Source organism: Enhydra lutris, unplaced genomic scaffold, assembly GCF_002288905.1.
Source record: "Enhydra lutris kenyoni isolate GAN:26980312 unplaced genomic scaffold, ASM228890v2 scaffoldscaffold13, whole genome shotgun sequence".
Lineage (NCBI taxonomy): Eukaryota > Metazoa > Chordata > Mammalia > Carnivora > Mustelidae > Enhydra > Enhydra lutris.
Genome location: NW_019154097.1, coordinates 56,368,606 through 56,394,123, shown reverse-complemented (window position 1 = coordinate 56,394,123; position 25,518 = coordinate 56,368,606). Strand labels below are relative to the sequence as shown.

The 25,518-nt window shown below is 42.0% G+C and overlaps 2 protein-coding genes across 4 annotated transcripts in view; one reads left to right on the top strand and one right to left on the bottom strand.

Annotated features, from left to right (window-relative positions):
- Window positions 1-4,864, top strand: part of LOC111146138 (defective in cullin neddylation 1 domain containing 3) — a 35,746-nt gene extending 30,882 nt beyond the window's left edge. Inside the window, exons 2-3 of the mRNA XM_022501548.1 lie at window positions 2,338-2,873; window positions 4,144-4,864. Of these exons, the coding sequence (XP_022357256.1) occupies window positions 2,443-2,873; window positions 4,144-4,627 (915 nt within the window). The 5' untranslated portion in view covers window positions 2,338-2,442 and the 3' untranslated portion in view covers window positions 4,628-4,864. The remainder of the gene's footprint in view (window positions 1-2,337; window positions 2,874-4,143) is intronic.
- A 9,966-nt stretch (window positions 4,865-14,830) lies between these two features.
- Window positions 14,831-25,518, bottom strand: part of LOC111146219 (RNA exonuclease 5) — a 35,658-nt gene continuing 24,970 nt past the window's right edge. For 2 of the 3 annotated variants that reach the window (XM_022501670.1, XM_022501669.1), the window contains exons 14-20: window positions 21,995-22,099; window positions 21,363-21,500; window positions 18,981-19,073; window positions 17,995-18,211; window positions 17,607-17,794; window positions 16,544-16,662; window positions 14,831-15,224 (exon numbers count right to left, since the gene is read on the bottom strand). In XM_022501670.1, the coding sequence (XP_022357378.1) occupies window positions 15,143-15,224; window positions 16,544-16,662; window positions 17,607-17,794; window positions 17,995-18,211; window positions 18,981-19,073; window positions 21,363-21,500; window positions 21,995-22,099 (942 nt within the window). In that variant the 3' untranslated portion in view covers window positions 14,831-15,142. The remainder of the gene's footprint in view (window positions 15,225-16,543; window positions 16,663-17,606; window positions 17,795-17,994; window positions 18,212-18,980; window positions 19,074-21,362; window positions 21,501-21,994; window positions 22,100-25,518) is intronic. The other variant, XM_022501671.1, reaches the window with a different exon arrangement.

Below are 25,518 nucleotides of genomic sequence, written 5' to 3'. Positions count from 1 at the left end.
AGGCCCATCTGTTCTGTCCCTACCTGAAGGCCTTGGCGCCAGGATTTGAAGGAAGCTGGTACAATGAAGCATCTGTCCTGTGGGGGTGGAGGTAAGTGGCCTGGGGTAGGTGGGTCAGACAGAGGCCGGGAAATCCTCTTACCCTGCCAGGTACCTGGGCCTCCCTCCCCAGCAGGAGCTGAGCAGCAAACCCTGGTGAGTCAGCGTGCCTGGGAATTAGAATTGCCAGTCTGCGAGCATGTGGGGTTTGTGTAAGTTTGGGCCTTTTGTTTCTTTTAGCACTGTAGTCTTTAGAAACACAAATCTGGAAACCAGACCTTCCACATGGTATAGTCCTTTTTGTTTTGAGATACTTCAGCTCGAACAGTTGCTTTCCTTGTATGCTGGTCTTCCCAGAATTAACCCCTTGCCTTTTAAATTTTAATAGGTTGTGCTTAAGGTTTATTCCCTATACTGTTAAAGCATAAAAAGACAAGAAAACATACTTGGGTCTGTCTTTCCACACCAAAAAACCCTTTTGGGTTTTAGTGGTTTTTGTGTGTGTTTCTTTTTGTGTTTTTTGTTTTGTTTTGTTTTAAAGTCTAAATGGATTGCAGGTCTTTAGAGGGCATGTATGGGCTTGTCTCTCTGGCGTTCAATCTCTTTGAGGGTGAAGACTAGGACACGCCCTGATAACAGTGAGTCTCCGATAAGTTATAAGAATGATTTTGGTCGTCATTTTAAACTGCTACACTCAGAATTTACCCGTAGGATTCCTTTTGAAGATAACCCCAAATTTATCCAGGCACCATTTGGAGGAAATGAAAGCTCTTTAGGTAAAGTTGAAAGGTCCATCCTCTATAAAAAGCGTCCTCGGCCCCACTGCCTGTCTCCTAAAGGCTTTGAATTTGGATCATGAAGGGCCATGAATGCTGCTGCTTAGAGCTGGAGAGGCATGGGACTGACCTTGATTTTGGTCCCCGTTACCTACTGTACTTCTGGCTCCTGTTCTAAAGTTCATTAACATTGTGAGTTTGGTGGCTGCAGCTATTATGGCTGCAGGTAGACTTTTCCTACTAAGTTGTAGCTGGATCTTCTCGTGGAGTGGTTGAAGTTAAGAAGAGTCCTGGGGCGCCTGAGTGGCTCAGTGGGTTAAGCGTCTGCCTTCGGCTCGGGTCATGATCCCAAGGTCCTGGGATCAAGCCCCGCATCGTGCTCTCTGCTCAGCAGGGAGCCTGCTTCCCCCTCTCTGCCTGCCTCTCTGCTTACTTGTGATCTCTGTCTGTCAGATAAATAAATAAAGTCTTAAAAAAAAAAAAGAGTCCTGAGAAGACAGAGTTAGCAGAGAAATCACCTCACCCCTGGCCAGGAAATCTCTAGCAATTCTTTTAAAAACACTTTTAAATAGCATAAGTAATAAATAAACCACCATGATGAGTTTGTAATATATCAGTGCAGATTTCTCTTTTTTTTAATCTAGCAATTATTCTACCATTTAGAGACATTTGGATAAATCAGCCCCTCTTTTAAGGTGGAGACCCTCCCTTGGAGGACTGAGCTTGCAGGCCTTGTAGGACCTTGCTGTTTAGTGTGGCCTTGGCTTGTACTCTTCATGCGGCCTCCCAGAGGACCTGGTAGGGGGAGAACAAGAAACTGGAGGACCGGGAACTGTGGCTGGTGTTTGGCTCCTGTGGGTGGGCAGAGGAAGGGTGGAGAAAGGGCATTTCACCTACCGTGTGGGAGAGTCCCAGAAAGGAATCTGAGGAGATCAGAGACAAATTTTAGTTTGCTGTTTGGCTAGGACACTGCTTGTAATCCTGACTCTACAAATCCTTTACCTCATCTTTGGGCCATTGTGAAACCATATAGTTGTCTTAAATGTGGCTCCCTTTTCTCCCTACTCATCCTACTTAAAAAGAAAATCTGAGGATTTTGACATGAGAGACTAGAAGATGAACTTTTTATTTACACCTTCTGGCTTAACCCAGGACCAAATAGCTTTCTTATGGCAAGTTGGCAAGACAGATTTCCTCTGGAATATTTCTGGCAAAACTGTAGTCTTCCTTGATGCGTTCTGCACATGAATCAACCTCTTTGTAACCTATGTTACCTTAAGAATTTTAGGAATTTTCTTATTGGTTCTCCATATGTGTCCTAGCCCTGCATTTCCAATGTGAAGGTATGGAGTTTACAGGGGGTGGGGGGATGGCGATGAACTCCGGGTATCTCCCCTGGTTCAGGGTTGGCTCACGGAAATAGAATGGTGCCCCAGGCTGCAGTCCCCGCAGGGGAAGTGAATGGAGTTTGCATATGCCCGTCTCCCTGTCCAGTGGTAACTGCTTTGTAATTTTTTTCTAGGTTGGCTGGCTCCTCTGGCTGATGGCATGTTGAGACACATGGGCCAGTGGCAGCGAGGGCATCTGATCCAGAGGGGGCCACTCTAGGGGCCAGGCCATCAGCACCATGGGCCAGTGTGTCACCAAATGCAAGAATCCCTCATCAACCCTGGGCAGCAAGAACGGAGACCGTGACCCTGGCAGCAAGTCTCACAGCAGGCGGAGCGCAGGCCACCGCGAGGAGCAGCCACCAGCCTGTGGCAAGCCAGGTGGGGATATCCTTGTCAATGGGACCAAGAAGGCAGAGGCTGCCACCGAGCCCTGCCAGTTGCCAACGTCCTCTGGAGATGCTGGGAGGGAGCCCAAGTCCAATGCCGAGGAGTCTTCCCTGCAGAGGCTGGAAGAATTGTTCAGGCGCTACAAGGACGAGCGGGAGGATGCAATTTTGGAGGAAGGCATGGAGCGCTTTTGCAATGACTTGTGTGTTGACCCCACGGAATTTCGAGTGCTGCTCTTGGCTTGGAAGTTCCAGGCCGCTACCATGTGCAAATTCACCAGGTTAGTCACAAAAACTTCATGTCACCAGGTGAGCCGAGGAGGACAAGTGCACTTTTGGGCAGTGGGGCCCAGCTGGGGGAGAACCGGGTTGGCTTCTTAGGCTTTGGGGTAAGTCGTTCTTTTTTTGACCCGTTTCTCTAAAGCTGGTGCAGCCCCAGAAGAACAGGCAAGGACCATCTTTGCCTGAGGTTAAGGAGTAACCCATGTGATGCCCTGGGGCCACACGCTGCTGCCCAGCCCCACTGCCCTTTTGGGACCTTTAATCTTTCTTCCACCGTTTTGCTTGTTCATTCCCTCACTCCCTCACCCACTGGATATTTATTGTACGCCTCTCGTGTGCCAGGCACTGTGAATGCCGGGCTGGGGAGCACCTTTGGGGAGCCGCCTCCATCAGTGCACCGAGCCCCTTGCCCCTTCTGGCTCTGCACGCATGGCCCTCGGCCCGTGTCTGTGTCAGCAAGGACAGTTGGCCTCGGTGAGCACAGTCGTTGTGCACATCGCTGTGGTCACGTGTCCCTGTAGAAGTGGTTTGTGGGGAGGGAGTGGCAAGGTCACCCCAACATATGATTTGCAGAGCACTGGGTTATAAATAAGAATTGACTTTGAGCCCCGCCCCCCCAAGGTAGGTTGCCCGGCAGACTTCGGATGCCTTCTGTCTTCAGCTGAAACAGCAGTCTCTGAGGTGATCATCAGTGAGAGACCAGGTTGTAACCTGAACGTGTTACGTAGATGTTAAAAATACATATGCAGTTTTCGTTTTTTAATAACAGAACTTTGATCTCTGGAGCAGACTTAGGCAGGTTTATCCAGAATCTTTGGCTCCAGAGATCTCTCTTGGCAGTCACCAAAAATATTCCAAAAACAAACAACCATAGAGAATCAAAAGGAAAGCAGGAAGACTCCCCGTCTGGGAGGGGGGTCTGCAGCTTAATCACTGCTGCAGAGTGGGAGATAGGGCGTCGGGCAGCGGACTGGAGTTTTGCTTTGAAAGGCTGAATAAGTGAATGAACCAAACGCCTTCAGCTGCTTACCATGTGCCAGACACTGTTAGAAGCAGTTGACACATATTTTTAGTCCTCACCAAAACCCTATGAAGTAAGGTGGTATTCTCACCATTTGACAGATGAAGAAATAGGACTAATTAATGGAGGAGTTGGAATTCAAAGCCAGGTCATCCAGCCTCAAAGCCATGCTCTTACTTTGCTATATTGCTTCTCAGCAGATGATATTGTTTATAAATATTAATTGTGCCCCTTCCTTCCTGTTGCAGGAAGGAGTTTTTTGATGGCTGCAAAGCAATAAGTGCAGACAGCATTGATGGGATCTGTGCACGGTTCCCTAGCCTCTTAACGGAAGCCAAACAAGAGGATAAATTTAAGGATCTCTACCGGTTTACATTTCAGTTTGGTCTGGACTCTGAAGAAGGGCAGCGGTCACTGCATCGGGAAATAGCCATTGCCCTTTGGAAACTAGTCTTTACCCAGAACAATCCTCCAGTATTGGACCAGTGGCTAAACTTCCTAACTGAGAATCCCTCGGGGATCAAGGGCATCTCCCGGGACACCTGGAACATGTTCCTTAACTTCACTCAGGTGATTGGTCCTGACCTCAGCAACTACAGTGAAGACGAGGCCTGGCCAAGTCTCTTCGATACCTTTGTGGAGTGGGAAATGGAGCGAAGGAAAAGAGAAGGGGAAGGGAGAGGTGCACTCAGCTCAGGGCCCGAGGGCTTGTGTCCCGGGGAGCAGACTTAGTGGCTCTGTTCCAGGAGCAGCAGCAGCAGCAGCAAGGATCTGCCTGCTGCCCTGCAGCCAACCGAGGAATTGGACCTTTCTGGAAATTACTGAAGATCCAGATATTTTCTACTTTACACCTTTCTCTGCCTTGTATCTGAAAGGGCTCTAAAATGCTGTATCATGTTTTAGGCACTTTCTTCACTTTTTGGTTATTTTGGTTATTTCTTTTGGGGGGGTTCCCCAAAATATTTGAACCTGGCTACATGTTGTGTATTTTTTTTTTTTTTTTTTTTGAAGCCTTCAGATAGAATAAGCCTGCCATTTCTTGCACAAATTAGATTTCTTTGTGGGGGAGGGTATAGAGCAGGGAGGGGGGAATGGGACAGTTAGGTTGAATTAACATTACAAGATGATACAGTGCCAGATCTCAGTTTTGCATATTCTGTTTTTCAGGGCAGGTCTGTACTGTGTGTAGTGCTGTTTACATGGTTGAATTTAGGTTGTAATAATTATTTTAAAAGATTTACACAGAATTGAATAGCAGTGTTAACTGTTAACCATACTGCATTAATTCCCAGGCGATTTAAAGCTCTTGGAGAGCCAAGGCCAGCCAAGAGCATTTGTAGTCTGGTGACAACCCCCTTTAAAGCTAATTTATCCGAAACCCTTATTTTCTTCACTTCTTGCTCATTCCTTCTTTGACCTATTGCATTTCATGTTGAGTTTATCCATCAACATGCTGCACCTGTCAGTCAAGTGAGCAGTTTTGGTTTTTTGTTTTTTTTTTTAGAACACATAGTACTGAGAACCACTTAAGCATTGAATGCAGAGAAAGCAGTGCTACCTCAGTTTTGCTGGAAGTAGACTTTGATAGTTTTCTTTTTTTGATGAATTTTCTGTATTTTCATGTTATAAGTGAAAATACTTTTTTTTTTTTTTTTTTTTTATTTTTTCTTGGTGCCAATGTTTCTTTTCTTGGTTAGCGCTAATTTTTGTCTATTGCCTTTTTTTTTTGAAGGAATTTTTTGTTTGTGAGTTTTTTTTTTGTTTTTTTTTTTTTTTTTTTTTTTTTTTAAGTTTTTTGAGTATCATCAGCTTACTTGTCTGGCAAGTGCAGATGCCTGGGGCTGGCCTGAACTCTGCCAAACAAATATAGAAGTGTATTTAATAGTTAAACGTGTGCCCTTTCCCTTCTTGCTGCACCCACGTTGTCACTTAACCCCCAGGAGTTATTTATTATCTTCTTTGTTAATGTCAGGCTCATTTGGGGTAATGTGATGACTGTTTAGGTTTACATGACCCTTCTCTCCTCCCCTACCCCCAAATATGTATATATACATATATAAGATATGTATATATTTTACCTATATAAAATATATATATACACATATATGTATCTATATTCCTTTGTTTCTTTGCCTGCTAAAACTGGCCATAAAAGAGGGAGCTGCCTTCAATATATAAAGCATAAGAAGAGTGCCAGGGAGCGTCCTAAATGGAGGTTTTTGAATCTGAATTTGGACCATCCTCACTAAAGAGAGGATGAATTTTCTCAGCCTTTTCCTCACAAGAGGGAGGCCCCCAGACTTCTCCATGTGCTTGCTCCATAAGGCCAGCTTTGGCCAAACTGCCACACAGGAGCTGACTCTGGTCCTACCTGGTTTCAGTAGAGGGTCCTCTTGTTATTTTTCCATTAAAAAAACATGTCCTCAAAAAACTGTACTGGAAGGGTGGGTGGCAGGAACTTGTACAGTTCAGCTCCCAACACTTGGGAACAGATTGAAAAGGGAATCTTTTAAATAAAAACTTATAAAATATTTATACTCTTGAGGTAATGAGAGTTTGTCTATTAAACATTGCGAGTTTTCTTCCCTAACTGCTTCCATCTGCCTCCCAGGTATATGTTTCTCAGCCTGGGCAGGAATTGCTTATTTTGAATTCCTTTATTAGGAACCTTATGGCTCTAGGCTCCCATCTTTCCAAAGACGATTACTTAGGGAGTTTCTGCAGTCGATGTTTTTCCAAGATTGACATTGGCATAAGAAATGGTTGAAGTTTGATTTCTTTTTCTTCTTTTTTGAAGATCCTAAACCTGGCAGTTGCCCCTTCTAGAGGGGCAGAAGGGAAACTTTTAAAATCAGCCACAGCAAGTTAGCAGTACTGCTGGAAAGCTGAAGAGGGTCTCAGTTCAGATATCTGGCTTTATTCTAGCCTGACACAAATTCCTTATATAAATAGAGTTTCTAGGGGCCCCAGCAGGTTCTGTGGGCTCAACTGTAGTCAGGGTGCCCAGACTGAAGTCTTAAAGATACTATACTGCCTTCTCATCTAGCCAGTCCTGCAACCCCCAGTTTTTCTTGACTGTAGACTGGGTAGAGGTTGAAAAAGGGAAAAGGCAGGCTGCATCTAGCCAGGTTAAGGTTCTCTTCTTAGATTACAAGGGTATATGGAGAGAAGTGCACAAAAGGGCTTGGCACCGAGGGTCCTGAGGACTCTGGAGGAACTGGATTCCTTCCCCGGCCTACAAGGTGGCATTCCATGCATTAGGTGTGCTAGAGTGGATGGATTTTGTTAACTGTTCAGCCTCCCCATCCCCCACAAAAAGAGCCATTAAATTATTTTTGGTTATACTTTAATGATCTGTTTGTTACAGAAATGCAGTTGAGAAACCGGAAGAGGGAGCAGTTAGGGAAGGACTTACAGGTTTTATCCAGGTTGGCATTCCTGATGCAAGGATTTCCAAGCTTCTGTAGTGGCTGTGGGCCAATGTCTGACTTGACCACACAGGAAAAGCAGTTTTTTTGCAAAGGGATTGAAGATGGGGTTTGTGTAGGGTTTTGTAGTCACACTGTCGAGAAATGAAATGTCCCTATTCCTTTTAACCTAGAAATAGGTTTGCTGTTTAATGAGTGAGCCGTAATTGTGCGGAAGATGCCAGATGCATGCCCCTCAGGTAAGCCAGCGCTCTCTTCACTTTAACAGTGTAACATCAGGGTGGTGTGAAGAGGGGCAGGATGTGGACGCCATTTTGAAAATAGCAAATTACCTGAAGGTGACTACAAGAAATTGAATATGGATTGGGAAATCCTTGGTTTTTGGCAAATGGCTTTGAGTTTGTGGTGTTTTAGGGATTAGAAAGCTATATGAGATGAAGTGTTGCTTCATTGAAATGCTTTTCCCCCATTCCTGCCATATTTGAATGTATCATTAACCCAACCCCTGTAATGACACTTTGCTATGCTTTAGCTGGATGCCTCAATAGTTTCCCTCATCTGTGCCAGTTGGGTCCAAGACCCCCTATCTAGTCTTCTGATAAGAAAAATTAGAGCTGGGTAAAGATCCAAATTTAACCCAAGCCCAGAGGCCCAAAGAAATCCAACTGGAAATGTAATGTACAAGTCAGTGTTTTCAATATTAAACTTCCCTAAGGAAGGCACGAACTAGCCTTCTTGGAAAGGAAGAAGGGATTAAGCCACAGAGTATTTATTAGTTCATCATTGATACAGTTCTGATCTCCCAGAGACTCATGCCAAAATTCAGTCCTCAGTGCTGGAACCTGCAGGGTGTGGAACTCCATAGTTCATGTGATGGCCTCAAATGCTATACTATGCCAAACTGCATTAAACAACGGTGGGAAGTTACTGGGATAAGGACTTGGGTCTAAAAGTTTAAAAACCAAAACATCTATATTTAGGACTGGTTTGCCACATTTAGAGAGAAGTCTTGAGTGTAGGGGAAGCCCAGGAGTAGACCCAATTATACCATTACAAAGGCTGGAGAGAAGCTGCTGCTAGGTTTGTTTTAGCTGCCTGCTTTGCTGTTTTTCTTGTGTCTCTTAATGTTTGCTTAGTGATACTTGAACATCTTGGTAACTGACAAAGGTCTTCCCTTGGAGGGACTTGAAAAATACTGGTAACTGACAAAGGTCTTCCTTTGCTGGGACTCTAGCAGTAACTTGTATAAGCAGCTGAAAGGACTATTAAAGTTATTAACGTGTGTTAATTGGGTCTCTTTTGAGGACCTATCTTATTGATCCTCCTCCTCCATAATCTGTTGCTGAATCCTAGAGTGGGTTCCCACCTACCCCCTTCCAAAAGAGTTTATTATTTCTATGGTTAGCTGTAATTATAGCATACATCCAGTTTAACCTGGACTGGGGGCTGGGTTTTAATGAGGATCTGGAGGTGTTTTTCCTTATTGAGAGTTCTGCTTGAGCAGTGGTTGCAGAAGCCAAGATGATTCAAATAGCTTTGAGTAACCATCAAGTTCTGCTTCTGATTCAGGTGCTGGGGCCTCACATCCTCCCTACTCCTCTTGGAAACTAAGCCTGCTTTCATAGATACCTTCTTCCACCACCTACCTTCCCTTTTTACTATTTACTATGACATACTCTTGGATATTGCCAAAGGAAGCCATTCAGCAGATGCTGTGTCTCTCCCCACCCCCCCCCCCCTTTACTCCTGGATAAGTGTCTTCCCTCTGACTCTGGTCCCCAGCCCTGAGTCTGTAATTAATTGTTCTTACCTGTTGCACTAATGAATATGATTCTAGGTTTCCAAGGGGGGTGGACTTGAAACAATAGGCAAATGGGGACTTGGATGAATTGGTCCTACAGATACCCTGCCTTAACCCACTGAGGTGATGAGTCTGCTACTCATGTGACCCTCCACCTTTGTGGATTCCTCTTGGTTTGTGACCAGTGTGTCTGTTTCTTGAGGATGTACAAACTTGTTGACAAAGGTCAATACTTTTGTTTGTATTCTCTGCACTGTTGCACTCTCCAAATGGCCCCTCAAATATTTTTATTAACTTGTTACACACACTTCTGTCTTTGTCTACATTTTTCTTTTGATGTTTTATTTGGAAGGTTACCTGCTGTTGGATTTAATAAATTTGTTTACTTGACTATTGACAATTCTGAGAGAGAAAAATACCCCCACAAAAAACCCAACCAGTGACTTTATTCTGGGGCGAGATTTACCCATCGGGAGCCTCTTCCAACGTGATACTGGATAGCAGTTCCTTTGCTTTGGAAAATAATCCAGATGGTACAGGATCCTCAGACTTCAAACATGGATGCTGACTTCCCACTTACCAGCTTAATGGCCTTTGGGGTCCTGATACTTGTAGGCAAAAAGCAAATGAGTCCTCAGAGGGCCACTACCTAAATAGTCTTATGGTAGCAACTGATGTGGATTCCCATGAGGAACAAAAAGTGAATTTGAGTACTGTGCTAATGGATGGCTCCTACGTCTATCAGGCTGGCAGTGATTAAGGCAAAGGAGACAAGCTGAAACTGTCAAGTGCCACTGCTGTGTGACCTTTGGCAAGTTAGTGAAATTCCAAGTTTCCTTATACTCATCTGTAAAATCAAGAGACTTAATTCCATCAGAGGGTTAGGATATAAGTCTTTAAAAAGCACCTAAATCACGTAAGTTTAAGGTTTCCTAAAGGATGTCAGGTGAGTAATGCAAGGAATCCAGAGAGGAAGAGATGGGGGTTGGCATGGTAACACAGGACCTTTCAGGTCACTGCCCCTCCTGGGGGCTGAATTTCTCTCTGTGCCAAATTGAGGGTGGAGTTGGGGGCGGGCTGCTTAGACTAACATGGTCCCTGATGGCTCTATTTGGCTCTTACATCCTAGAAGTCTGATTATGGTAGACCAGTTATGACCCTTAGCTTCCTTTCATTGTATTTTCTGTCTTGTTATTGTTTATATTCAGGAAAGCTATTGGCCAGCCATCTTACTCACTTCTTTGATGGAGGCCCTAATGACCTTCCCAAAGATTTCCAGCCTCATGTTGGTACCTCCTAAAAATAAGTAAGTACAGTGGTGGGACTAGATGTGCTTTTATTTTTCCTTTCAATTGGAAAGGACTTGGGAGTCATGGCTACATCCTTTAGCTAGGGAGAAGATTAAAAAACATTTCCTCAATGAACTGGATTTTTTTTTTTTCCCCTTTTCTCTTCTTATTACCAGGGTTAGCATCAGATGGAGGCTGGAAGGAAATGGGGTGGGGGTGGAGGGAGGTTACTTTTTTTGCCTCTCTTAAAAGGTCTATCTCCAAAACAGGTACTTGCTCCCCAATTGGCTCTTGGGCTTGTGTCTTCTGGTCTAGGGCCTTTCTGACTTGAGCCCAGCCAGGGCTTTAACAAATAGTTTTGGGGAATTAGAAAGTGAAAGATACTGACTTGGGTGCTTATATAGAGCCTGGAGCTATTCAAGGTGTTGATATGGTGTTATACAGATTATATATGGCTAAAATCCAGTTTCTGATTAGATGAGGGGCAAGCAACGTCTTCCCACCAGAAATGAACTTAACTGTATGTAGAATGGACTTTTTCTAGCAAAAAAAGGTTTAAGAATGTAGTCCTGAGGGTCCAGAGAAGTACAGAAGAGTCACCTCAGTATTGGCATCTTCTTTTTCCTCAAATCCAGTTGCCAAAAGCGCATGGCTGGGTTGGCTCTGGAAGTCCCATTTTAGCTCTGGGTTGTGACCTACTTAGTCTTGGGGAAGCAGAGGTAAGAGCCAGCCTAACCTCTCCATTTCCTCTCCTTTGTTGTGACTTTTTCAGGAGGCCCTGTCTTACGAAAGCCATGACACTTCTCTGGGCTTAATGTTCTTCCTATGTAATGTTCCAACCTTGATTCTCTTGCCTTAGGGGTGCTGAAAAAGTCCTAGTGGAATATGGCAGCAATGCAATCAAGAGCAAGGCTCTGACTAGTGTTTTATAATCCATGCTGATGGAGACTCTCCATGGCCCTGTGTTTTATCTGGGGTGGTGCTGCCGAACTTGCTAGTATATTTAAAATAAAGAGCTACAAAATGGTATGGTACCTAGTGTAAGACAAGACAGAAGAAAACACTCAGGCTCTTGTATACATGGACTTACATAGTAAAGGACACATTCTCCTTGACTGGATAAGTAAAGATAGATAAACAGGTAAAAATCTAAATACTTGGGGGAGAAGTTGCTGTATGCCAAAATGAATTCGAGGAGGAATAAAGGTGTAAGTGTAAAAATTACATTATTTAAAAAAAAAACATAGGGGGTGCCTGGGTGGCTTGCTCAGTAAAGCATGCCACTTGATCTTAGCTCAGGTCTCATTCGCATAGTTGTGAGTTCAAGCCCCTTGCTGGGCTCCATGCTGGGCATGGAGCCTACTTAAAAAACAAGCACCCCCCCCAGCCCTAACATGCAAAACCATATATACTTGCCAGTGGCTATTAAATTGATCTTGGGATCAGTCAAGACTTTCTGAGTATAAGAGCAAGGAGAAGAAATCATAAGACTTCTAAAACTACCTTAAAATAAAAAACTAGAAACATATTTGCAGTAATCAACAGATGGACACTATACTTAATCCATAAGGAAACCTTAAAGAAAAACAGTTGGCCAAAAAGCTTCTGAAAAAAATAGATGCCAATCTACAGGATATTCAAATAAATAGAAATTTAAAAAAACTTTCCATTACATAAATAGATTTAACTTAACAAATTAGCAAAGATTTGGAACATGTCCATGCTAGCTAACACAGTAAAAACTTCTGTGGGGTTAGAACAACCTTAAGTGTTCATACTCTTTAGCTCAATTTCACTTCTAGGAATTTTTCCTTGACAAATTTTTATCAAAGATGTATGTGCAAGGATATAATTGGTTGGGGGCAACTTCACTGTCAACAGCAGGGGACTATTTTAGAAATTATAGCACACAATATGTTGGAATATTATGCAGCTATTAAAAACTGCTTTTGAATGATGTAAAAAGTATGAAAGAAGACTGAAATAGTGGCAGTTGTTGACCCTGAGTGGTAGCATTAGAAGCAATTTTACCTTTTCTGGGTTTTTTAAGTTTCCATTAATTGGTTTTCTTTATAATAGGGAAGAAGTTATTTACAAAAGGGGGAAAAAAAAAGGAAAACAAATATGGCTGAGTGACCTAAACAATTCCATTATGGGCAAGGAGGTCAGAAAACTGGAGTAATATGTTCAAAGCTTCAATGAGGAGTTGTGCAAAACCCCTTAGGAATTGCTTTTCTCCCCCAAATGAGAAGCTGCTTCTCTAGCAGCTGCCTTGGCTGCCTAAAAGGGTGTGGGAGGAAAAATGCACAAACGCACTTATGAATGGAATGTGTGTTTTGCAAGAGGCCAAATTGGCAGCTTTGGCTTCCAAAAGGTGGGAGCATCAGCTGAAAGAACAGTGTGTGCAGACTGAGGCCTCAGAGACCTTATGGTTGGGCCCATCTCTGTAGGGGTCTGGACTTGGGGGCCCAGTGGGAAACCTCCCATCTAGAAGAAGGAAATGGCCTTGGCTATTCCTAGGAGTAAAGGCAGTGTTCTTGGCACGTGGAGCCTAAATTTATTATGTGATCCTGCACTTGGAAGATGCTCCGCAGTAAATGTCACTAATTGAACACTTAATGTGGGTTTTCCCCTAATTTAATCATCATAACAACCTCATGGAGTAGGTACTAATGTCCCCATTTTATTTTTTTTTTAAAGATTTTTTTTTTTAATTTATTTGACAGAGAGAGATCACAAGTAGAGAGGCAGGCAGAGAGAGAGAGAGAGAGAGAGAGAGAGAGAGAAGCAGGCTCCCCGCCGAGCAGAGAGCCCGATGCGGGACTCGATCCCAGGACCCGGAGATCATGACCCGAGCCGAAGGCAGCGGCTTAACCCACTGAGCCACCCAGGCGCCCTAATGTCCCCATTTTAAAAGTGAGGTAACAGGCTCAGAGAGGGAAAGTCACATAGTCCACTATTCTGTCATTTTTCCACAAGCTGGATCTTTGAATTTTCACAGTAATCCTTAAAAAGATACTTTTTTCTCATTTTATAAGCTGTGAAAATATACTCAGATGAGAATAAGTGGTTTACCCAGAAGCAGAGCTGAAGTGCCAGCCCATATTCAAAGGCAGACACTTATTTTGTCTCCGGACTGGAGTCTCAAGAAGTAAACAGCAGCTAAGCTCTTAGAGCTTTGGAGCTCAGCTGGGGGTAGGGAAAGAATCCAGCAACAATGTCTGTTTCAAGATAATCTCAGGGCCTTCACTGTATGTATACCTGGGCAACTCTCCACTTTACAAGGGAGCTTCAAGTTGCAGTGTCTTGATCCTAAATCAAGCTCTTCAGTTCTGGCTCCTGGTTCCCAGCTTTTATATAGGGCTGTCTCCTATAGAAGTTAAATGACTAAACACTGCCTCAAATGCCCAATCTTGAAAAATTAATTTTAAGTATTCTAGTTATAAAAGCAATATAATATTGTTATTTAAAACTAAAATAGCCAAAAACAATTTGGTAACACCTAATTTTCCAGCCCTACCACATTTGACAGACAGCCTTCCAGGTTTTGTTCCAAGCCTATGCATATCTTTTTCTACTATTCTATAACCCTCTATATTTCCTATAACATATACTGGGAATGCATAATCCCATCTTCACAACAATGTTATGAGGTATGTACCATTACTGTTCCAACCACAGAAATGTTACTTACAAGTTCACACAGTATGCAGGAAAGCTAGGATTCAGCATCCGTCTGTATCCAGAGGTCAACTGCCACTTCTTGCAACTCTCTTTTTACTAGAAATTTTATTTACATGCACATAATTTTAAAAAAATGGCTACCAAGAATTGGGTTGTGCTCACCCTGTGGTATCTCCTCTATGTATGTTTGTGTGCAGCTGTACTATAGTACGTTACTACAGAAGTGGAATCGCTGGATCCCAATGTATGGAGTAATTTACAAGGGGTTTTTGGTATGATACATACTGTATCTGGATTAGTTCATCTTTTGCAGAGGGCAGATAAATATCTCTGTTTTGGAGTTGTGTGTACCTGTACCCATATCCTTCCCAACAAAGAATGTTAATATTTTGAGAGCTGATAAAAAAGCAGGGCAGTAGCTTTCACTGAAATTGAAGCTTTCAGTTCTAAGGGGGAGATCTGATAGGGTGGAGGCACCTACTGGTGAAAGGTGACATTGCAATCTCACTTAAGGGAAGGAAGCATTCCTACAAATGGAACGGAGAGCGTGCTTCCAGTGTTGGTAAAAAGCAGTCTTCCACTCTCCTGTGTCTGTGGAGCTGCCAGATTTTCATTTCAGCCTTTCTTCCTTCAATTTTATAACAGCTGTTAATAAGAAAAGTTTGCCTTATAGAAATTTCCTTCATAGATAACCTGATAATGGCTGGGTTTTCTCCACAGCAAAGTCCCTCCCTCTTAGTTTCCTTACCTACATATACCATTTAATAGGAGTGTTACCATGGAATGAGCACATACTACAGATGTGTAAGTCCACTGACACAAAGAAAATACAAACTGGTTTCCTTCTCACCCTGTCTTAAGAGGAGAATGCTCAAATTTTAGGCATTTATTGAAAATGTGAACATGCCATATAAATGGACCGAACTTCTTAAGTGGTACGCCATTTTCCACAAAAGCTGTGTGCTGGATAGAGAGGCTGCAGCCTGACCACATTCTCTGCCACTGCCCGTGAGGGCTAATGGCACATGGAAAATGATGGGCAGACTCACGCACACATGTTTGGCGTGGTGCTTTCTTCTTCATCTTTTATTCCCATCAGTCCTAGGCCAGAGAATGATCCATGAGTGCTGCAAACAAATGAGTGAAGATAGGTTACTAATCCACAGGGTTTAAAAGAATGGTTACAAACTCATAGGTAAGAGGTGGTGAGTTTTTTTGGGTATGTGTATGGGGTGGGGCACAGGCAGGTAAGGCAATTGAACGAAACCTGCCTACTGAAAATGGCTCAATGGAAACAAGTCCTAGAGAACACGGACAAGTCCTAGAGTCCTGGAATCAAGTCAGCTCTGCCATTTAACAGATGGGAGGCATATGTCAATCTAGGGTGAATGACCTCAAAGTGAGCTTTCATTTTTTCAACTATAAAACTATTAAATACTTAAGTTACTATCTCATGGGGCTTTTGTGAGGACTATCTAATAATAGCTAAAATATACAGATCATTTCCTTATGCTTTCCTTATATATCATACAGATGATTCACCAGGTACCAGGCTTTATTTTATAAAGTACTTTATGTGCATTCTCATTTAATCCTTCAAAACAGCTTATGTACCTAAACTAGGTACTGATGCAGGTATAATTGTTCTGTCCACATTTTAAAAAGAATCAAGCTCTTGGTTGTTCAACAAGCTGAGTGACAGAACCAGGTAGTAAAGGCAATCTACCATCAAGAGTCCTTCTAAGTCATGTATGTTGTAAAACACTTGGTCCAGTGGCTGGAATGCAGACATCATCCAGTACATGTTCATCCACCCACTCATTCCAGAATTGCCTATCTTTATGCTTTAGGATTTAACAGGAATTTTTCTTTTAAAGAAAAGATTTTACAGTTGAAAGGGTTTGGAACTCACTGGTTTATTCCAAATCTCTTATTTTACCAAAGGGAAATTGGGACCTACAGTGGGAAAGTGGCTTGGCCAGTTGTCAGAGAAAGTATGTGATAGAGCTGGGACTGGACCCAGAGTTCTGTTCTGTTACTCTTCAGGCTTAGAATCAGCAAAGATGGGGATGGGAGAAGGCAGGACCATGCTCCTGAAATATAATCTGGTCTGGGCCTTGCCCTAGATCTTGTTTGACTGTTTTTACTCAAGTGGGAGATCAGGCAGCTGCTTTTTATCCCACAGAGGCTGTAGGATCTAAGGCCTCTGGCTTTAAACAGGGATGAACTATCTCCCTGAGGGGCTAATAAGTCTTATTATTTAATTAATAATTTAATTAATTTAATGGAAGAGCATATGTATGTGTAAAATGGATATAGAATACCTAAGAATGAAGAGAGGATTCCTTAAGTCCTCATTTATGTGCTGGAATGTCAACAAAAAGGCCTTTCTCTCAGTTGAAGTCTAGAGGCCAGAATCCTGAAGGGACAACCCTTTAGTCCTTACCTCTTGGTTCCTGGCAGCAAGATGAGGCAGAGTGTGCCTGGGCCCAGGCTGTGGTAGAGCTTTCCTATCTTCCGGCCCCAGCGCCAGGCTGCTATCTTTGGGTGGTCCATCTTCAGAGCCTAGGAGCAAAGCCAGATGTTGACACTCAGCTGGAGTATCCTCTGCTCACCTTCGGAGGGGCTGCAACTCTCTTCAAGTTCTAGGACCTTGGGGTCCCAGAAAAGGCTCTGTATAAATCCTCTATCTGAAGCTAAAGCCCATACTTCAGGGTTCCCTGTCCACCCCAGCATCTCCAGGCCTTTGGTCAGTTTAGGAGTACAACTGTTGTTCTTTCCTCCATTATGGATTGGGTCTTCCAGGGCCCTGACACAGAGGAACCACATCACTAATGGCCCCTGCCATTAAGTATCTTTGTGACCTGGGCAAATCACTCAACTAATTCTGGTGTCTATTTCTCATCTATTAAGTGTGGGAGATGAGACGAGAACAGGGTTTCCCAAACTTCAGCCATTCACCTTCTACCTTTACCCTTTTACTTGTGTATCCTAATATTTTTCTTTAAATTTTCTGCCTTCATCTCACTAAAATAGATCTGTGAAGTCATCGGTTCAATGTGATTGTTATACAAATGTTAGAATAAGATCTTAGCATAAAAGTAGGGGGAAAGGTCCATCTATGACCACTAAAAATCATCTTGTGTATGTACTACACTTTGGGAAACCCTAGATTACCAAAGACTTGCCCAGCTCTTTAACCTCCTATGTTAGCCCCTCAAAGTCCCTTGGAGAACCACCTGGAGGATTAAAAGCCTAACTGTAGCAGATATGGAGTGGGCAAAAGTATGAGCTCTTAGAGAAAGAAAAATGTGTCCAAGGGCTGGGAAGCTAGAGAGTGAAATAAAACTAGTACCAGGGGAGGGGGAAAAAAAAGATCCAAAGGCTTAAGTGTCACTTGAGCTGGACTCTCCTAACTTCCATAAACATGAGAAGGCCAACCAATGCCAAGAGCTAGCAAACCAAGGCAGCTACCTCTGACACCAGGATACACTCACTCATTCACTCACCTGTAAGGCCTGCTGCTCAGAGGGGGGAGGTATGACACGAACCCCTGGGGGCCTTCTTGATTCAGGAGGCAAGCCCCTGAGCCAAGCATGGAGATGCCTGGGGGTTAGGGCATGCCGGCCTTTCAGCTTCCAGTCCTTGCCTTTGAGAATGTTGAGGGCCCTCTGGGCACTGCCAAAAGTTTTGAATTCTGAAAGCAAGAATAGTCCTGTTATTAAGGGCCACAAAGCCTGGTCACCATCCAGGGGCAAGGGAGGACAGAATCAGCTTAGTTAATGTGGTCTAGCATCCTAGGTAGGGCTATTTAGTGAACATTTCCCTTTTCTGACCTCATGTTAACACCGTCCCTAATCTCCTTCCCCAAGGTCACATTCCATAGCATAGACTTACTCAGGAAACAGTATCTTTTTTGCTTTCCACTTTTAAGATCTTTAGGCAGGATGACCGCTTCCAAGCCAAGGAAGAGGTTGGACTGTTGCAGTAAGTGTTCTTTGAAGGTTTCGCTCACTCCAGACAGGTATATTGTACCTCGGTTCTCAGAATCTTGTTCTAGCTCATTCACAAGAGTGTTAGAATCAAGGGTGAGCTCTGTCACAGGCCTCTGCACCTAACCAAGAAAGATGGCATTAGTGGTACAAAGTCACCACTCGGGTGCCTTGGTGGCACAGTTCATTAAGTCTCTAACTCTTGGTTTTGGCTCAGGTCATGACTTCAGGATTGTGAGATCAGAGCCCTGCACTGGGCTCCACGCTCAACGTGGAGTCCGCTTGGGACTCTTTCCCTCACCCTCTGCCCCTCCTCCCTGCTCGCTCTCTCAAAATAATAAATCTTAAGTCACCACTTCAAACTTTAGGCCTATTATATACTAGCAAGAAACTTAATTCTGTAGTTTCTTTATCTGTATAAGGAGGCATGATAAATGCCTCAGAGGACTAGAGACTTAATACATAAATACAAATGTTTTTGTGTAAACATACTCTCTCCCTTTCCTCCCTGCACAAACACCCTGCAATGGAGATAAGTTCCCTGACTTCTACCCCAATGAAACTGTTGATCTGCATAAGAAACTTCAAAACGCCATTTGATCCCTTTGAAAGCTAAAGGAAAGGGCAGCTACAGAAAAACACCCAGAATAAACCATCTAGGGTCTAAGGTAGTGATAAAAAAATACGAGGAAGACCCCAATGTAGCCCCAGGCTGATTCTGACAAAAATGAAAGCAGTCATGTTAGAAGAATGCTGAGCTTGACTGAAGGCTTCCCAACACAAAATCATCTGCTCAGGCCTCTTGAGGGCTTTTCTCTAAGCTTTTATATACTAGGGCACTATAAATAAAGGCAAAAGGGTGCTGCTTTTTGCTTTCTCTGGCCACTCTACCTTGATGCAGGCACCTTCCACCAGAATGCCATCCAAGGATTCTATGGCCAGCTGGGCAGCTTCCAGGACTTCATATTGTATACAGAGATGTGGCTGTAGGAGAAAAACAAAAAACAAAAAACCCCAAGATTTTCTTATCTCTGCTTTCTGGGCTCAAACTGCTACTAGAGAAGGGACTAGGAAAGGGCCCTGAACTAGTGGCCAAAGCCACCAAAATGAATTTCTCTTTGCTGTGCTGGGCTAGACAGCAACTGTAGATCAACTTTAAGTAGAATCACCAAAGTTCAAGAATCGATTTTTCAGCCAATAAATAACCTTTACTTGTTAATTAAAGTTGAAGTCTTCTCTCCTTGGGTGGTACGGGCAAAGCACTAATAAATGTTTACTAACCACCTTTTCATATTTATTACGAACCACTGAAGACATCACTGCAAGTCATTTAGATTCTCATTTGTCTCGTTAGCCTGTAGGCTTGGGGAGGTTAAGTGCTTCCATTGGATAGGCTCTATCTTCAAACTGACTGCTTTTCTGCTTAATAATGTGATGTGCAGCATCATCATGGGGATAAAAGTGCTCCTACAGAAAAGCTTCATGGTACTAGATTTGGCAAGTTTCCTGAATGTGACACCAAAAGCAGAGGTGATGAAAGTAAGACAAATTGGACTTAATCAGAATTAAAAAGTGCATCAAAGGATACTATCAACAGTGTCAAAAAGCAACCTTATGAATGGGTGAAATTTTTCAAGTCACATAACTATTTGCTATCTAAATCTAAAATACATAAACTAAAACTCAGCAACAAAAAAATCAAAAAACCCAATTAAAAATAGGCAAAGGACTTGAATAGATATTTCTCCAAAGAAGACATACAGTGGCCAATAAGCATATAAAAAGATGCTCAGTATCACTAATCATAGGGAGATGCAAATCAAAACCATGAGCTACTACTTCACATCCATTAGGATGGCTAGTATTGAAAGAAGAAAGGAAGAGGAAGAATGACAAAATAAATGTCAGCTGAAATATAGAGAAATTGGAACCCCTGGCACTGCAGGTGGGAATGTAAAGTTGTGTAGCCACTGTGGAAAACAGTATGGCAGTTCCTGAAATTATACATAGAAATATCATTTAATCCAGCAATTGCACTTCGGGTATACACCCACAAGAACTAAAAAGAGACATTCCAATGGATATCTATACATCTATATTCACAGCAGCATTATTCAGAATAGTGAAAAAGTGGAAACCATCCAAATGTTCATCAACAGATGAATGGATAAAATGTAGTGCATCCCCACACAATGGAATATTCTGTCTGTCCTTGAAAAGAAATGATATTCTGACACATGCTACAGCATGGATGAACCTTGAAGACATTCTGCTAAGTGAAATAAGCCAGACACAAAAGGTGCTGTATGATTCCATATACAGGATGTATAATAGAGTAGTGAAATTCATAAAACCAGAAAGCACAAGAGTGCTTATCATGCCTGGTGGACAGGGACTGAAGAGTTATTGCCTAAGGGGTACAGAGTTTCAGTTTGGGACGATGAAAAGTTCTGGATACATTCCAAGACCCCCAGCAGATAACCTGGAACCACAGAGAGTACTGAACCCTATAAATACTGTCTTTTCATATATATAAGTTAATCTAAAGATTAGGCACAGTAAGAGATTAAAACTAACAATAATATACTGTAAGTTATGTGAATGTGGTCTATCTCAAAATATTCCACTGTACTTACCTTCTTGTGATGATGTGAGATGATAAAATGCCTGTCTGGTAAGATGCAGTGATGTATAGGCATTGTGAGGTAGTGTTAGGCTACTGCTGACCTGATGATGTGTCAGAAAGATCATCAACTGCTTCTGGACTGTGGGTAACTGAAACCATGGATAAGGGGGTACTACTATACTTAATAACAGAACTGTATATTTAAAAAGTTAAAAAGGCAAATTATATATATATTTTACCAAAACAAGAGGAAAAATCCCCAAGACTAAAGCAGGAGGTTACGGTCCCCTGACATATACTTCCCATCCCTTAGGTCCATCTTAGCAGGGAATCTTCTTTTTATTTTTAGGTATGAGAGACATTAATAAAAGATTTGGAGAAAGCACATTTTAAACATCTAGGATTCTGTACTTCGATACTTTGCAAGATGGCAGATTCTTAATTCTCAAAAGAATCAGAGAATCTGGCAATACTGGGTACGCTTTATAGTGAGTCAAGAACTGTGTTATCAAACAGCATGGCTCATATTCCAGCTGGTGACAATCAAGCTCACATCCCTAATATTTGTTGTGTGAATGGCCCCAGGAGGCATCTGAATTTCCAACACTAATCTAGAGGTGAAAATCCAAGTTTTCTCATTTCATTACCTGATGGGTTTCAAGAACAAGAGTCATGGACCGGACTGGGCCAAAGCTCTTAAACAGCCTTTTCAGAGCCCTGAGGTTGCAATTTTTGCTAAATGGCCCAGCATAAACAGTCGACATCTCTGTCCACTTGAGCCTCATCTATAAGAAAAATAGAATACAGTGAGGAGGTGAATGTGGTAAGAGAATTAAGTCAAATCTAAAGAATACAGTCAAACCATGGAATAGTTCTGCTTTAAGGAATTTCTCAACACAAACACTTGCTGAATATACAAAAAATTTGTATACAGGGATTTCACAACTGCATTATTTGGAAGAGCAAAATTTATAAAGCACCAATAATGAAAATAATAGGTATATCATACAGTGGAATACTATATAGCCATTAAAAACACGGGAAATTAAATCATGACTGACATGAAAAGATGCACACAATACACTGCTGAATGAAAAAGTTGCCAAATAGAATACATAAATTTGATTCCCATTTTTAAAAAAAAATATTTTCTAAAATATAAATACATAGAAAAATCTGGAGAAATATAGAGCAAACTTATTAGAGTATGCATACTTTCTGTAATGCAGAGAGATTATAATTCATTAAATAAATCATCTAGCACAACTCATTTACTTACCCTCTTGTTCATTTCCTCAGTGAGGTTGGGTGAAAAGGGTTCAAAAGAGAACTGGACGATGCTGAAGGGAAATAGGGGAATTTCCACTCTGGCCTGCTCAAGAACCTGCAGAGAACAGGAAAAACAAAATGAGGCAGGTACCTAGTGGCTCCTGGAGGTGAGCCACAATAATATAAATAAGGATGCCTTTTTACCCATAGCAAAAAGCAATATGGGGCTGACTTTAAGGTCTAGAAGAAAATGGTGACACCATGTATCCTCCTAGAAAACAGTAGAGTCAGTAAAATGATGTAGGACCCATGCCTTTAGCATTACTAGGAAAAAGAGTCTAACAGAACCTTCAAATTACCTCTAAGAAATAAGCTGAATTTCAGTAGAACTCCCAACATTTTATACTGTTAAAGCCTATTAGTAAAGACAAAGAAGAAGAGGCTTAAAGGACTCTGGGAAGAAATCAAGACACATGGAAGACTTATATGAGGTACAAACAAAATTACCCCCAGAAAGAAAAAGTACAACTAAATGCCAAGATAACGGACACAGGTCACAACTTTAATACTGCACAGCACTTGACTACAGGGAAGAGGGCTGACAGCCTCAGAGAAGTGCTTTTGGGGAAGAATAAGGTATAAAGAGATGAGATACTGCAGGGAAGGGAAAGAAGGAAACAACACCTCTCCCCCATCCAACCTTGTACAATGCAACCCAGAAGAAACCTCTCACACTGGTGATTGTCCCTTGGACAGAAGCAGTGTGGACCTCGCATTCAACAATTTGGCTTGTGTTGAGGCTGCCTCAGAGACTAGTTTCTGTCTCACTTGACTCAAAGCACTGATGGTACTGGAAGCATTGTTTGGAAACTCCTGAAAAGGAGTAATGTCAGCAAGGTCACGGACTAGAAAGCTTCAGGCCCTCAGTCTTCCACAGACACCAAGTTAATAAAGAGACCAGAATACCAGTTTGTTAGAACTCTAGAGCCCAGCTGAGAAGCAACAGCACCAAGACCAACAAAAACCCCAAGGAATTCCAGAAAAAGGGAACGGAAAATATGCAGAGTTTTGTGTGCCCACCTATGTTCCTCCCCTATCCTTCCTATACTCCCTCTGGATGGAAACAAAAGAGGGGGACTCCACCTCCAATATTATGGCTAGTCTGGGGTTGCCTGAGAGACTAGTTTCTGTCTCACTCAACTAGAGCAAAATGGGATAGGCAGCCTTGTTTGGAAGCCACTGAAAACAAATGCAATCATCATAGCACATTAGAGCTGCATTCCACAGGCAGATGCCAAAGGGAGCAAGAGATCATGAGCACTGAGAAGAAAAACACAAGATCCTTAGGGAATCTAAAAGTATACAGGCAGGCTCAGAGAATATATATCCTCAAACTGGTTTGAGAGGTCCTGGAACCTCTAGCTGGGCTAATCAGTGAAAGTCTTCCATTCCATGATGCCAGGTCATAACGATGGGAGAGGTAGTTGTGTGTGTGTGTGTGTTTTTTTTTTCCCCAAATGATTAGGTCTCAATAAAAAAGATTATAAGGCATGCAAAGAAATAAGGAAAAATGGCCGACAACAAAGTAACAGTCCAGAAATCAAACCTAAAGAAACACAGAATGAACTACAAGAGAACAAAGACAAAGGAATCAGGAAAATGCTGAACAAAAAGAGAATATCAACAAAGAGTAAGTATAAAAAAATGAAACACACTAATTCTGGAGCTGGAAAACACAGTAAGTGAATTGAAAAATTCACCAAAGGGGTTCAACATCAGATTTGATCAGGTAGAAGAAAGAATCAGCAACACAAATATAGATCATTTGAATCATGGATCAGAGTTTAAAGAAAAAAGAATGAGGAATGTAAGTAGATCCTAAGATGGGACAATGTCAAGACCAATATACATATAATGGGATCGTGGAAGAAGACAGAAAGGGTCAGAGAGCTTATGTGAAGTAATAATGGCTAAAAACTTCCCAAATCTGAGGAAAGAAATGAACACAGAAATTCAAGCTCAAAGAACTCCAACCAGGATAACTCTAATAAATCTAAAGAAGCCCACTCAAAGACACATTATAATCAAGCTATCAAAAGTCACAATCAAGGAGAGAATCTTAAGAGCATCAAGAGAAAAGCAACTCATTACATATTAGGGAACTTCCTTAAAATTATCAGTGGACTTCTCAGCAGAAATCTTACAGGCCATCATAGTGGCATGATAGATTCAAAGTGTTAAAGGGGGAAAAAAAATCAATACTGTAGCTGGCAGAACTCTGCTTCAAAAATGAAGAAGAGGGGTACCTGGGTTGCTCAGTCCTTAAGTTTCTACCTTCAGCTCAGGTCACGATCCCAGAGTCCTGGGATCGAGCCCTGCATTGGGCTCGGTGCTCAGTGCGAAGCCTGCTTCTCCCTCTCCCGCTCGCCCTGTTTGTGTTCCCTCCCCTACTATCTCTCTGTGTCAAATAAATAACTTCAAAAAATTCTAAGGAGAAATTAAGATTTTCCCAGATTAAAAAAAAAAAACTGACTGGGGCGCCTGGGTGGCTCAGTGGGTTAAGCCTCTGCCTTTGGCTCAGGTCATGATCTCAGCATCCTGGGATTGAGCCCCGCATCGGGCTCTCTGCTCAGTGGGGAGCCTGCTTCCTCCTCTCTCTCTGCCTGCCTCTCTGCCTACTTGTGATCTCTCTCTCTGTTAAATAAATAAATAAATAAAATCTTAAAAAACAAAACAAAATAACTGACAAAATTCATTACAACTAGACCTAATCTGCAAGAAATGGTAAGGGAGTCCTTCAAGATGAAAGAACATTAGACAGCAACATGAAGCCACATGAAAATAGTTTCCAGTAAAGATGAACATGTGAACCAATACAGTAACATCTATGAAGGTAATTTTGGTGTATAAATTCACTTTTAATTCTTATTCAAAATTTAAATGACTCATGAATAACTATATTCCAATGTTAATGAATATACAATCTAATAGATGTGACTGAGTAATTATTAAATGAATATTTACTTATTCGCTTTCACGATCTAATTTACTAGTAACTTTTTCTCATTTTTTTTTTAGTATAGCTGACACACAATGTTACATTAATTTCAGGTATACAACATAGTGATTCAACATCTCTATATGTTGTGCTATGCTCACTACAAGTGTAGCTACCATCTGTCACCATATAATAGTATTACAATATCATTCGCTATATTTCCTATGCTGTACCTTTATATAAAAGTGCAATTTAACAAAGGGGGGGGAAGTGGAGCTTATAAAAGTACAGTTTCTGAATGCACTTGAAATCAAGTTATCAGCTTAAAATAGAATGTATAACTTTAAGATGTTATATGTAATTGCAATAACTAAAAGGAAAATATTTATAGAATACACAAAAGGAAATAGAAAATTATGTCACTACAAAAAAATTAATGGAACACTAAGGAGGACAGTAGAGAGGAAAAGAGGGACAAAAGCTACAAGATATACAGAAACGAAACAGAGTAAGCCCTTCCAATCTAGTAATCACTT